The 14,410-nt window shown below is 45.3% G+C and overlaps 1 protein-coding gene across 1 annotated transcript in view; it reads right to left on the bottom strand.

Moving 5' to 3' along the window:
• LOC140417986 (uncharacterized) overlaps positions 1–14,410 on the bottom strand; it is a 61,265-nt gene that overhangs the window by 43,908 nt on the left and 2,947 nt on the right. Inside the window, exon 2 of the mRNA XM_072501417.1 lies at positions 13,412–14,171. Within this exon, the coding sequence (XP_072357518.1) occupies positions 13,412–14,068 (657 nt within the window). The 5' untranslated portion in view covers positions 14,069–14,171. The remainder of the gene's footprint in view (positions 1–13,411; positions 14,172–14,410) is intronic.

The raw sequence follows: 14,410 nt of genomic DNA, 5'->3' as shown, positions 1-14,410 counted from the left end.
TTAAACCATTGGTGAGCACCGCCGCTGCTGGTCTGTGATGTAACAATTGAATCCACTCAATATAATCCTCACCCAACCCAAAGCCTCACAGCGGATACACCAGATAATTCCACTCAACTCAAGCAAAAGCTTTCTCTGCATCGAAGGAGATCACCAGCCCATCCAGTGCATATTTCTGAAAAGCCTGAATCACATTCAGCAACCTTCCAACATTGTTACTGGAAAATCTTCTCCGTATAAACCCAGTCTGGTCCTCCCGCACGATTGTCGGAAGGATGTCCTCCAGCCTTATCACCAAAACATAAGATCGCAGTTTCAAGTCAACATTCAAAAGAGAGATTTGGCAATAAGAGGCCCACTCCTCTGGGTCCTTGTCTGCCTTCAGAATTAAAGAGATATTAGTCTCACAAAGAGTCGGTGGCAGCATCCCAGAGCCAAAAGAATGACAATACATACCCACCAACGGGTTCAATAACAAATCCTCAATCCCCCTGATAAAATTCACACCCACAGCCATCCGGTCCCTGGTCTTTACCCGGCTGCAACTCCTTCACGGCCTTTGACACTTCTTCCCAAGAAAAGGGAGCATTAAGATTTTCTGAGGCCTGCAGAAGCTTCAGGGAAGAGAGAAAATGCTCCACACCCACCAACACATCACCAGACTGCTGAGACTTGTGTAATCCTGCATAGAATTCCCCAAATCCCTGTTTATCTCCTCCGTCTTCATGACCCTTTTTCTTCCCCCAAGCCACTCCGAGGGATTCGCTCGAAAGTCGGCTTTTTTCTTTGTCAAACAGGCAAGTATTTGCTCGGCTTATTCCCAAACTCGAAAACTTCGACCTCACAAACTTTCAACTTTTCTCGGCCTGCTGAGTCAACAGGGAGTCCAAAGCCACTCTTGCTGCGTTAACCTCCTTCAGCAATAGCTTACTCGGGCCCTCCATATGATTCTCCTCCACCTTCACCAAACAAACCTCCAGACGCCGCTGGTTCTCCAGCATCCTGCACCTTCTATTAGCAGTGTGAGAAATGATCAGCCCCGAGCATAAACTTTACACGTCTCCCACAAAATGGAGGGGGAAATCCCAGGGTTCGAGTTAACCAAAAGGAAGAACTCAAACTCTTCCCGAAAGTGCATAATAAATGAACTCGGGGAGGCTCCAAACCTCCACATTCTCGACCTGGGGGTGAGCCCTCGAGCAAAAACTCCAGACAAAAGGGGGGAAGGTCTGCGATTGCGATGCTCCCTGTGGTGCAAGAGGACACCAGGTGTAGGATCGTCCTCGGCACAAAGAAGTCGGCGATTCTAGTCTGACATTGCTGTGGGGCTGGAAAGAAGGTAAAATCTCTGCTCCTCGGGTACAAAGTTCTCTAAACATCCACATAACCCACCTCCTCACTGTTATGATCCCGGACAAGACCCCAACAGTGGCTCGGATACTGGCCAGAAACCCCAATATTTTATTTGTGTTTTGTACGACTGTGAGGAAAGGATACCTCACTCCAGGAGTGATTTTATGAAAAATAGGGCCATGCTGTATGAAAACAAACTTTATTACTGGCACAATATTAAAATAAGTTTAACATCACACCAGAAAACCGCTGACAATTAGCCCTTAAACAATGCTAATCAATACAGTGAATACAGTAACCCTTAACTGCTACCTTTATTCCCACTCAAACAACAAAAACACATCTCAGCTCTCAATCCACCGTTAAACAGTTAGCCCTCAGAGATGTTCTTTGAGAAAGGGAGATCTTGTGTCACTGTGTTAAAGAAAAGATCTGAATCTTGTCAGAACCATGCAGAAACTCTGGCTGTATTTCATCGGAAGATGTTTCAGCTTATTACAGCTCACCTTCTAATTCCACTCTTCTGCTTGGAAAGAAACTGCTAATCTAGCTCCAGGCATATCTTTTCAACTGAACTGAGATGCTTGACCTGTGCTCATATCTTCAACTAATTCTCAACTAAAACACTGCTTTCCTGCAAAAAGCCTGAAACCGTGGCTCCTCCCAGTACTGACATCATCTTACCAAGATGAAATCTAATTAACTCCACAGGGAATCCCCTTCATCCAAACAACTTTCCACTAGCCCATGTTTTTTACGATGCTTTAATTGCACCTCTGGCACCAAAACTTAGTTTTCTTTCAAACTAGGATTTCTTTTAGAAACTTGACTGCCGCTGTGACACACACTAACTCAGGTTTTTAACCCTGACTGCGCTAAATACCCAGAATACAAAAACTCTGAAATTCCTACAGTCATCAAATTACAAGCCGAGGCCAACGCCCTAGCTTGCAGCGTGGGGGTACCGGGAGTTTATCTACCAGAGGATTTCAGTGGCAGTTGAAGTCACCAACCACAAACGAGTTAATTGAAGCTAACTCTGCAAAATCCTTTATAATTAACTCCGGGGAGTAATCCGGTATTCCAGAAACATTCACTATTGAAACAACATCTCCATGCACCGAACCTCTAATGATCATATATCCACCTCCTTTGTCCTTGGTGCAGGTTTCAACCTTAAAAGTGATATTTTTATTAATAAGCATTTCCACACCCTTGCTACTAGACGAAATGGAGGCAAAAAACGTGGCCCACCCAATCCTGCCTCAATTTAAAGTGTTCCTCATCATCCAGATGGGTTTCCTGTAATAAAGCTTAAGAAAGGAGAAGATCTTTTTCCTTCTGATAGGGTGATGGATGCCCCGTACATTCCCTGAGAAAATTTGCAGATTGACTGCCGCCATTAGTTAGGCGACAGAGAGAACAGGAACAGATTTTCACACCACAATCGGGCGTGCGCCATTACCCCCTCCTCCAACTCACTTTACACCAGAGGCACCAAAGTCTCCCCAAACTGCTCCTTTCACAGATAAAAGCCCCGTCTGTACCAGAGTAGGATAAAGTTAACAACACATAAACCCTCCCATAATAACAAAAATACAAAGAATCACGAGCACAATAGACCCAAGGGGACATTCCTCAATAAGACTGAGGACCCGGAGGATTAACCCCACGGCCAGACTGTCGTTACCCTCAGGATACCTTCTCCAAAATGAGGAGAAGAAAAGTAACTTTTGTAAATTGTTTTTACAGGATATTAGAAGAGAAGGAATTACAGACTGAAATCTCAAACATCACGTCTCAATCTGACTGAGTCTCTCAATTCCTTGTAACTGAATATCACCGGACTTAGAATCTAGAAGGAGAAATGTTTGTCTTTTCTGTCCGCTTCAAAAGATCAGTGTGACTGGAAAAGCCCCGAGACACACACACCTGAGTGAGAGTGTTCCAGAGCACTGACCGTGGAAAGAGTTTGAACCAGTTACACAGACCAAAAAAAATTCACACCATTCACAGTCTGGAAAGACCGTACACGTGTTGTGTGTGTGGACGAGGCTTCAACTGATTGTCAAATCTGGAGAGACACGAGGACACCCCACCCTGGAGAAACGGTGGAAATGTGGGGACTGTGGGAAGGGATTCAGGGTTCCATCTGCACTGGAAGCTCATCGGCGCAGTCACACTGGGGAGAGGCCGTTCACCTGCTCTGTGTGTGGGAAGGGATTCATTCAGTTATCCGCCCTGCAGAAACACCAGCGAGTTCACACTGGGGAAAGGCCGTTCATCTGCTCTGAGTGTGAGAAGGGATTCACTCAATCATCCCACCTACGGACACACCAGCGTGTTCACACCGGGGAGAGGCCGTTCATCTGCTATGTGTGTGGGAAGGGATTCACTCAATCATCCGACCTGCGGAAACACCAGCGGGTTCACACTGGGGAGAGGCCGTTCATCTGCTCTGAGTGTGAGAAGGGATTCACTACTTTAAGGAGTCTGCAGATTCACCAGCTAGTACATACTGGGGAGAAGCCGTTCACCTGCTCTCAGTGTGAGAAGGGATTCAGTCAATCATCTGACCTGCGGACACACCAGCGAGTTCACACTGGGGAGAGGCCATTCATATGCTCTCAGTGTGAGAAGGGATTCGCTCAGTTATCCGCCCTGCAGTCACACCAGCGAGTTCACACTGGGAAGAGGCCGTTCACCTGCTCTCAGTGTGAGAAGGGATTCACTACTTCATCGAGCCTGCGGAGACACCAGCGAGTTCACACTGGGGAGAAGCTGTTCACCTGCTCTCAGTGTGAGAAGAGATTCACTCAGTCATCCGAACTACGGATACACCAGCGAGTTCACACTGGGGCGAGGCCGTTCACCTGCTCTCAGTGTGAGAAGAGATTCACTCGGTTATCCCACCTGCAGAGACATCAGCGAGTTCATACAGGGGAGAAGGCATTAACCTGCATTTAATGAGAAGGGATTCAGATATCGATACTCCCTCCAGGAACCCTCGCGAGTTCACACCTGGAAGAAGCCATTCACCTGCTCTGAGCATTCAATGATCCGGAGACACCAGCGGGTTATTTCTGGGAAGAGACCATTCATCTGCTCTCAATGTGGGGAGGGGTTATGTGATTCATCACACCTGTTGTGACTCCCAACAAGTTCACAATAAATTACAGATGTTGGCTCCGTTGTTATTGTTTCTGCTCTCACTGACATCCAGAACTGCATTCTGTTCATTCTGACATCTGGTGAATGGTGATGATTGGAGGGTTTCTTTCTGCTGGACTGGCCGGTCTAACACCTCTGCCTCCAGTGGGCTGACTATTTTTGAGCCTCGTTGCGATTACCTGGTTCCAAGTTTGACGAGGAGCACAGAATGAAAAGTTGTTTGCACGTTGGAAGATATTTAGTTCCCAAAGCAGCCATGTTGCCATGAAGATGGGTTATGGTGGTTACAGGGTTCTTTTGTCTAATTTATCTGGGTGTTTCTCGCATCTTTGTATCATTGGAACATAGAATCAGGAGTTGGCCATTCAGCCCGTCGAGCCTGCTCCACCATTCAATACGATCATGGCTGATCATCCACTTCAATGTCTTTTCCCCACACTATCCCCATATCCCTTTGTGTTATTGGTGTTTAGAAATCTGTCAGTCTCTGTTTTAAACACACTCAATGACTGAGCTCCAACAGCCCTCTGGGGTAGAGAATTCCAAAGATTCACAACTTGTAGGTCTCTGTAGATCAAATGATTGCCCTGTTCTATCCCCGTATCCCTGTTGGTTTCTTTCCCTCAAAAGCCCATCCCATTTTCTTTTGGAAACATTTCATCATCTCCGCTTCTACCCCCCTCCTCGGAAGTGGGTTTCAGGTATTTCCCAAATACTGCCAAACTCTGGTTCAAGTCTAAGATTTTCTTCAAATGTAAACGAGAATCAAAGGGCAAAGCAGGAGGCCATTAAGCCCACCATTCCCATGCTAGTTCTTTGAATGAACAATCTGATTGGTCCCATCACCCTGCAAGTTTATTTTCCTGCAGAATCTGTCCAGTTCCCTTTTGAAAGTTACAGCAGAATTTACTTCCTGCACCATTGTCAGGCAGTGAATCCCAAATCACAAGAAGTCATTCTGTTTTAAATCAAATAGCAAAGGGGCTGGTTTAGCACACTGGGCTAAATCGCTGGCTTTTAAAGCAGACCAAGGCAGGCCAGCAGCACGGTTCAATTCCCGTACCAGCCTCCCCAAACAGGCGCCGGAATGTGGCGACTAGGGGCTTTTCACAGTAACTTCATTGAAGCCTACTTGTGACAATAAGCGATTTTCATTTCATTTCATTTCAAATACCTTCATGAGATACTGTGTTTGGAGTTTCACAGGGTATTTGAAATGCAGTGAAAGACATGATTGTTACATAAAATCAAGTCTCAGTCTTTATGAGTGATCTTCGTGAGTGGACCGAGTGTGATATATCCAAGTTTGGAAACTAGTTCTAAAAATAAATTACATTTATTTGAGCGGTATAGTAGTTAGCACTGTTGCCTCACAGCACCAGGGACCCATGTTCAATTCTGGCCTTGGTTACTGTCTGTGTGTGGTTTGTACATTCTCCCCGTGTCTGTGTGGGTTTCCTCCGAGTGCTCTGGTTGCCTCCCAGTCCTAAGATGTATGGGTTAGGGTGATTGGCCCTGATAAATTGCCCCCCCACCCCCCGTGTCCAGAGATGTGCAAGTTAGGTTATAGGGTTACTGGTGAGTGGATATGGGTGGAGTGCTCTTTGGAAGAGTCGGTGCCGACTCAATGGGCTGAATGGCCTCCTTTTGCACTCAAGGGATTCTGTAACTATTTCTATACCAACTTTCATGAACACAATCTCCTAAAGCTTTTTACAGCCTTTGAAGTACTTTTGAAGTGTAGTCACTGTTGTAATGTCCTCCCCTAATAGGCGCCGGAATGTGGCGACTAGGGGCTTTTCACAGCAACTTCATTGAAGCCTATTGTGACAATAAGCGATTATATTATTATAATGTCGGAAATTCTGGGTATGCCTCATTGATAATATTTTGTTTTAAAAATCAATCACTCGTCCATCTACACTGTTATGAGTAACAAGGTTAAGGAAACCATGTTAAACTCTGAAACGTGACTGGACCTTTATTTTAAAAATTCATTCTGTTCCAAACCAAAGCTGAGTGAGGCAAAATTGTTTCCAGTAACAAATTGTTCCAGAATTTTGTAAAGCTACAGAAGATCATATATTGCGAATGTCTGGCTCAAGTCGAAGACTCAATGTTCAATCCAATCTCGGTTAGTAAGAAAGAAAGGTATTGTCTTTCACAAAACTGTCATTTTCAACTAGTGGATATTGTATTAACCAAATATATTAATTAAAGATTACTGTATTAATTAGCTACCAGTCAGTAACAGATGACTGATTAAGTAATGAGCATTAATTGAGTTCCAATTAAATAATCAATAATGAATCAGTAGTTACAGTGAGAGACTCAGTTTTATTTGCTGTAAAAATGTAAAAGCTTAATTGCTGTGCTTGTAAAGAATGTGCAATGAGGATAAATGTACTGGCAAGAGAGACCTTCAAACTCTGATTAGCCTCAACATTTGAAACTGTTTGAATACGGGATTGTATAGAATCAGATAAAGGGGTCGTATGAAACAGTTCTATTGTATTCCTGTCTGAGATAATGAAAGGTGGTGTCAGTAATTGGGGATCCAAATAAATTGATCCAGTGACAAAATTGACCAATTGTCATAGAACATACAGTGCAGAAGGAGGCCATTCGGCCCATCGAGTCTGCACCGACCCACTTAAGTCCTCACTTCCACCCTAACCCCGTAACCCAATAACCCTTCCTAACCTTTTTTTTGGACACGAAGGGCAATTTATCATGGCCAATCCACCTAACCTGCACGACTTTGGACTGTGGGAGGAAACCGGAGCACCCGGAGGAAACCCACGCAGACACAGGGAGAACGTGCAGACTCCACACAGACAGTGACCCAGCGGGGAATCGAACCTGGGACCCTGGCGCTGTGAAGCCACAGTGCTATCCACTTGTGCTACCGTGCTGCCCCACATGTTACAACAGGCCCAACTCTGACGTGAAGTAATGGTCACTTTGGGGATAAAAGCAGAGGTTCTGAAGGTCTTCCTTGCTGCCAAGTACTGAAGATTCTTGAGGCTGAGTTCCAAGGAAATTACTGTCAAAGGAGCCAGAGAGGGTTTCGCTTCTACAGACTGATCACCCGCATGAAGTTGTAAAAGTCAATGTCTGAAAGTTTCTTTGAATAAACTTTTTAAATTTAACATCAAGAGAATTCTGCCTTTGCCTTAATTGCCTTGTCTGAACCAAAGTGAATTTATTAAATGGTAAGTTGGGGGTGGCTGAAATCAATAAAGTTCCAAATAACAAGTTCAGAAAACATTGGTGCAGCACGGTAGCCTTGTGGATAGCACAATTGCTTCACAGCTCCAGGGTCCCAGGTTCGATTGCGGCTTGGGTCACTGTCTGTGCGGAGTCTGCACATCCTCCCCGTGTGTGCGTGGGTTTCCTCCGGGTGCTCCGGTTTCCTCCCACAGTCCAAAGATGTGCAGGTTAGGTGGATTGGCCATGATAAATTGCCCTTAGTGTCCAAAATTGCCCTTAGTGTTGGGTGGGGTTACTGGGTTATGGGGATAGGGTGGAGGTGTTGACCTTGGGTAGGGTGCTCTTTCCAAGCGCCGGTGCAGACTCGATGGGCTGAATGGCCTCCTCCTGCACTGTAAATTCTATGATAATCTATGATAAATCTTCAATTTAAAAACTTGCATTTCTATAGCACCTTTCACAACCACAGGACGTCCCAAAGTGCTTTACAGCCAATGAAGTACTTTTGAAGTGTAGTCACTGTTACAATGTAGGAAAAGTAGCAGCCAATTTACACACAGCAAGATCCCACACACAGCAATGTGATAATGAGCAGATGATCTGTTTTTAGTGATGTTGATTGAGGGATAAATATTGACCAGGACACCGGGGATAACACCCCTGTTCTTCTTCAAAATAGTGGCTGTGGGAACTTTTACACCCACCTGAGAGGGGCAGACAGGACCTCAGTTTCACATCTTATTTGAAAGAAGGCTGTTCTGACAGTGCAGCACTCCCTCAGTGCTGGGACGAGGAATGTTGGATGTGATTTTTGTCCTCAAGTCCCTGGACTGGGTTTTGAATCCACAACCTTCTGACTCAGAGGTGAGAGAGCTGCCCACTGAGCCACGGCTGACACTCGAGACAATACAAAGTTAGCAATGGAAAGTTACCCTTTAAAACCCCCCACCCTTTGTCTCCAGTGCCTAAATCTAATAATAAACACCCCAATATAAATAACGTGGATTTGACTGACAAATGTTTTAAGTGTTGGTTTAGAGCCACAAGTTCTGACTTCCCATTTGAGCCTCGGGCACCTTTCTGTCTCTATTGCTCATGTCAATGACAGCCAGGCAATAGAGCTGAGGCTGAATTTAGCTAAGAATAACGGGGCCTGTGCGCAGTTGGGAAAATGCCATGGACGTCTCACTAATAGAGAGACAGGAAAGTGCTGGAGGACTGACTGGGAAATGGGCCTCCAACCAATTGTTATATCGGTCACTCGGAGCTAAAGAGAAACCTGTCTCTGTAAATACATATACAGGGAAGAGGCTGCAATGAAATCTGTCCCTTTTAACCTGCACAAAAGCAGGAGGCTCAGATTCACAGCTTGCGGGAGGAAACCATTCAGCCCACCGGGTCCCCGCTATCTCTTTGAGAGGACTCTCCCATTCCTCCAAATACTCTGCTCTTTCCCCAGAACCCTTACAAGTATTTAACATTTGGAAAGATACAACTGAATCTGCTTTCAGACATGTCAGAACAACTCGCTGTGTCAATAAATAAAATAAAATCTCATTCCCCCCTCTGGCTCCTTTGCCAATTACCTCAGAGGGACTCACTTTCTGTTAAAGAGCCTGTCAACCCCTCTCACCCACTTTCCCTGAATGACATCAATCTAATCATGAAAAATCAAATGTTGTAATGATAAATGTTTATTAATGAAGCATAACATGGTTAAAAAAAATCAGAAAATGACTTGAGGATCAAAGACAACCAGAGTAAAAGGATGTTCACAATGTTCTGGACCCAAATTGTTTCTCTTTAATTCATCTGCAGACTGTTCCCTGCCCTCTTTGTGGAACACCTCCGCTCAGTCCACAAGCATGACCCTGACCGTCCGCTTGCTGCCATTAGAATTCACCACTTTGCTCTCAGGCTCACATTTCTGTCCTCGGCCTGCTGCAATGTTCCGGAGAAGCCCAACACAAGCTGGACCAACAGCCCCTCGTCTTCCCATGAGGCACTTTACAGCCTTCTGGACTCAACACTGAGTTCAATAACTTCACACCCTGAACTCTCTCCTCCATTTTGATTTGTTTTTTTACCGAGTGACAGTCTGCATCTTGTTTACATGTTTTGTTACTTCCAGACAGAGCTGTCCTTTATTCTGCCATTAACACTTACTCTGGACCAATGCTATATTTCTTTTTTTAAATTTCTTTAGAGTCTCCAATTATTTTTTTCCAATTAAGGGGAAATTTAGCGTGGCCAATCCATCTACCTGCATAACTTTAGGTTGTGGAGCTGAAACCCACATAGACATGGGGCGAATGTGCAAACTCCACACAGACAGTGACCCGGGGTCGGGATCGAACCTGGGACCTCAGCGCCGTGGGCAGCAGAGCTAGCCACTGTGTCACCATGCCGCCCCAATGCTTTGTTTCTTTACTGCACCCAGTACCTCTCCCTTTGCCTTTTGTAACAGGACATTTTTGTCTTTTAATCTCACCCACCCTCTAACCAATCCCTGACTTTCCCTTTTGTTCTACCTGACCCTCCCCCTTTCTCACCAGCATCAAACCCATCACATTTCTCCCTCTCTTTAGTTCTGAAGTAGAGTTACATTGGATGTGAAACGTCAACTGTTTCTCTCTCCACAGATGCTGCCAGACCTGCTGCGTTTTTCCAGTTCTTTCTGAATTTATTTTCGATCTGTCTGTAGTTGGGGAAAAACACTATTTAGTGTCCAGGAGGATACGGAGTAAACCACTGAGGACTGAGATCAGGAGAAAGTTCTTCACCCAGAGAGCGGTGCGTCTGTGGAATTTGCTACCACAGGAAGCAGTTATGGCCAAAGCATTGTATGTTTTCAGGAAGGAGTTAGATAGAGATCTTGGGGTTGAAAGGATCAAAGGACACGGGGGGAAAGCAGGAACAGGTTACTGAGTTGGATGATCAGCCATGATCAGAATGGGAGAGAATGCTTGATGGGCCGAATGGCCTCCCCCTGCTCCTATTTTCCATGTTTCCATTTCAGTGGAAATTTTCACTCCTGTTCCGATCCCAGTTGACGTTATAACGGAACAGGAAAATCCCATAATGGAACCCTGGCTCAAAAGACTTTAACTTTTTAAAATCAGAATCACGGGGCTACTGATTAGTTTTATCAATAAGAAAAAAATTAAACATAAAAATGGATTATAATACAATCCTCCTTTACACCTCCTTCCGCTTCACCAATACACACAAGTTTTCAGACTCACATGGATGACAAAATACATTTGAAGCCCCAAGGATCTCATTGGCACAAAGTTACTGTTTCCGGATTTCTCCTGAGAATCCCCCCAGATGACTGTCATATAAGAGTTTCCAAACTCCACTCCCAAAATACTTTTAAAAATATTCCCTTATAAGAATACCTTTACTTAGTGATCCACATTCCAAAATCCAGTCCAACTTTTCCAAAGGGGCCTTTTGACTCTATTTTTAGCAGTACATCCGGGCCAGGATTTTGGATCAACCCATTTATGATTTCACTGCTTTCATTGACTTTCACTGTTACTCAAATTCTGATATCCAACCAATACTTTGCAATTTGTTCATAGACGGTATTAACACATTTTAACAGTGAGGATTATTTTTAGGAAACGTTTGTCTTGTATTTTCACTAACCAATTCCTTCTCAGCTTTGTCTGATTCTTGAACAGAATCCTGTTCTCATTCCAGGTTTTCAGACCCAGCTATCCCTGAGTTTCCTCTGAATCTTTCCTGCACATTACTCCAATGTACAGCTTTTCTTATAGCAAAGCTGAGAGAGTTGGTTTCTCTCTCCAGCTTCTCCGAGCAGAGTTGGGAGCTGTTCACTGCTCTGTGATCTGATTCCAACTGCCTGCAACTACTGCTAGCTTTCAGCTATAAACTAAAGAACAAAAGAAAGCTGTTTGCTACTTTACAGGGCCTCTCTAGTTGTTAATCAATTATATTTCCTTTATGTGGAGCTATCTAAACACAACAGTATCTCAGGATGAAGCTAACCCCCACGCAGACAGCCTTTAACATCTAACTACAGCTCCCTTCGAGGCACAAAACTATAACTTTTTTCTAATGTTTATCCATACAAAAATAAATCCCTTAAAACTACCTTTGGTTACCTAATACTCTCAGTCTCAAAGAGCATCAGCCCACTGGAAGCAAAGTTGTGAGACCGGCCAGTCCAGCAGAGAGAAACCCTCCAACCCTCCCACTTCACCAAGTGTCAGAATGAACATGGTTCAGTCCTGGATGTGATTAACAGCAGCAATAACAGCAGAGTCCAACCCCTGTCATCATTTGTGAATTCGCTGGTGTGAAGAACTTTCTCCTAATCTCAGTCCTCAGTGGTTCACCCCGTATCCTCAAAATTCACTGGTGTTTCAATAGATCGGATGACCGAGTGAATCCCTTCCCACAAACCCTTCCCACAGGGCTACTTCCTGGTGTGAGTGCACTGATGTTCCATCAGTACCGAAGAACTTTCAAACCCATTCCCACAGTCAGAGCATTTAAAGGGTCTCTCATTGGTTTGGGTGTCATTGTGTCTCAACACAATGGGTAAATGAGCGAATCCCTTCCCACACTCAGAGCAGGTTAACGGCCTCTCCCTGGTGTCTCATCAATTGGATTGCAGTAGTGAATCCCTTCCCACACTCAGCAGGTAAATGGTCTCACCCCAGTGTGAACTCGCTGGTGGATCAGCAGGTCGGGTGACTTAGTGAATGCTCTGTCTTACTTGCTCAATCCAGTTGCTCTTTTCCTTTTTATAAGTTTGTGGAAACTTTTGCTGTTGTTTTTTGATGCACGCTTTCTCTCGGACTCCAATTTCCAAGACATTTAATGATTTTGGAGAGGAAAGGGAGGTTGAAGATGGGGAGGTTGGAGAGGGTGGGATCAAGGGCTGGTTCTTCATGGAGAGGGTGATGTTAGCAGTTTGCAGAGTGAGATAGGAAGTGAGGGAACAGTGAAAACAATCAGCTCACATGGGGAACATGTCTGCTCAGTAACTTAGTGAGGATACGGTCAAGGGAGCAGGAGGTGGGTCTCGTGGACAAGGTGAGCTCAGAGGGCAAGAGGAGAGATAGGAGAAAATCTAAAGAAAGGTGGGAGGTCAAGGCTCAGGGAAGGATGACGTTTCGAGACAGTTTGAGCCGGTGGGTTAGTGGGAGGGAGGGAGGCAGCTGATCGATTGTCTCAGTCTCAGTGACAAAGAAGCACCACGAGCTCCTCACACCTGGAGGTGAAGATGGAGGAGACAGGAGAGGGACAGCACTTCAAACTTATGTTGGAGACATTAAAAAGACATGTCACACTACATTTAACATAAAGCTGATTTATTTATCCTTTATCCAGAATATTAACCCCTAATTGAGCAGGAGTATATTAGCATCAGCAGAAACAGACCCAATGAACACAATTGCGTCCTGGATGTTATCCACTGCAGAATCCAATCACAGTAATTACATGTGAACTCGCTGATGTATTAACAGGCTGGACAAACAATCAATCCCTTCCCACACACTGAGGAGGTGAACAGCCTCGCTCCAGCATCAGCACACTGGTGAGTTGAGGTGATCGCCTGAACCCAGTCCCGTATGAGAGCACCTGAACGGTCGCTTGTCAGTGTGAACACGTGGATGGGATATCAGTTCTCCCGAACCTCTACAACACTCCCTGGAGGTGAGTGTTTAAACAGGTTATCAGTGTGACTGCGCTGGTGTTTCCGCAGTTTGGATAAATGAGTGAATCCTTCCCCACACTCGGAGCAGGTGAACGGTTTCTCCGCAGTGTGACTGCGTTGGTGTTTCCGCAGGTTGGATAAACGAGTGAATCTTTTTGCACACTCGGAGCAGGTGAACGGCTTCTCCCCAGTGTGAACCCGCTGGTGTGTCAGCAGGTTGGATGAATGAGTGAATCCCATCCCACAGTCGGAGCAGAGGAACGGCCTCTCCCGGCTGTGAACTCTCTGGTGGTTCAGCAGGTTGTATGAATGAGTGAATCGCTTTCCACATTCAGAGCAGATAAATGGCCTCTCCCCAGTGTGAATTCGCTGATGTGTCACCAGAGTGGATGACTGAGTGAATCCCTTCCCACACACGGGACAGTTGAACTGCCTCTCCCCAGTGTGATTGCGCCGATGAGCTTGCAGTTCAGATGGGTATCTGAATACCTTCCCACAATCTCCACATTTATATGGTCTCTCTCCAGTGTGAATGTGCTTGTGTTTCAACAGGCCAGAAAATCGCCTGTAGCCTTGTCCACACTCAGAGCACGTGTACGGTTTCTCCCCATTGTTAACGGTGCTTTTTCCTTCCATGTTAAAAATCTGATGATACTGACTTTACGATGAATTGGGCGACTCTGTCAGATCCTGATGTGAGTTCAAGTTTCCCGACTGCAAATCCTCCCCTTCGAACACCCTGTCAAATGGATTTAAAACAGAAAAAAAGGGAGTGAGAGAGAACCCACAAAAACAGAAAGGCAGGTTGTGAAATTGAGCTGAATGAATCTGGTCATTTGTGGGGCCGGCACTAGGAAAGGTGACCACGAAAACTGGTGGATTGTTATAAAAACACAACTGGTTCACTAATGTCCTCAGGGAAGGGAAGCTGCCACCTGGTCTGGGCCGAGACAAGACTCTGGGGTGGGGGGGGGGGGG

This window comes from Scyliorhinus torazame, chromosome 5 (assembly GCF_047496885.1).
Source record: "Scyliorhinus torazame isolate Kashiwa2021f chromosome 5, sScyTor2.1, whole genome shotgun sequence".
Lineage (NCBI taxonomy): Eukaryota > Metazoa > Chordata > Chondrichthyes > Carcharhiniformes > Scyliorhinidae > Scyliorhinus > Scyliorhinus torazame.
Note: the sequence above shows the minus strand (reverse complement) of the source record. Positions and strands in the feature narration are given on the sequence as shown.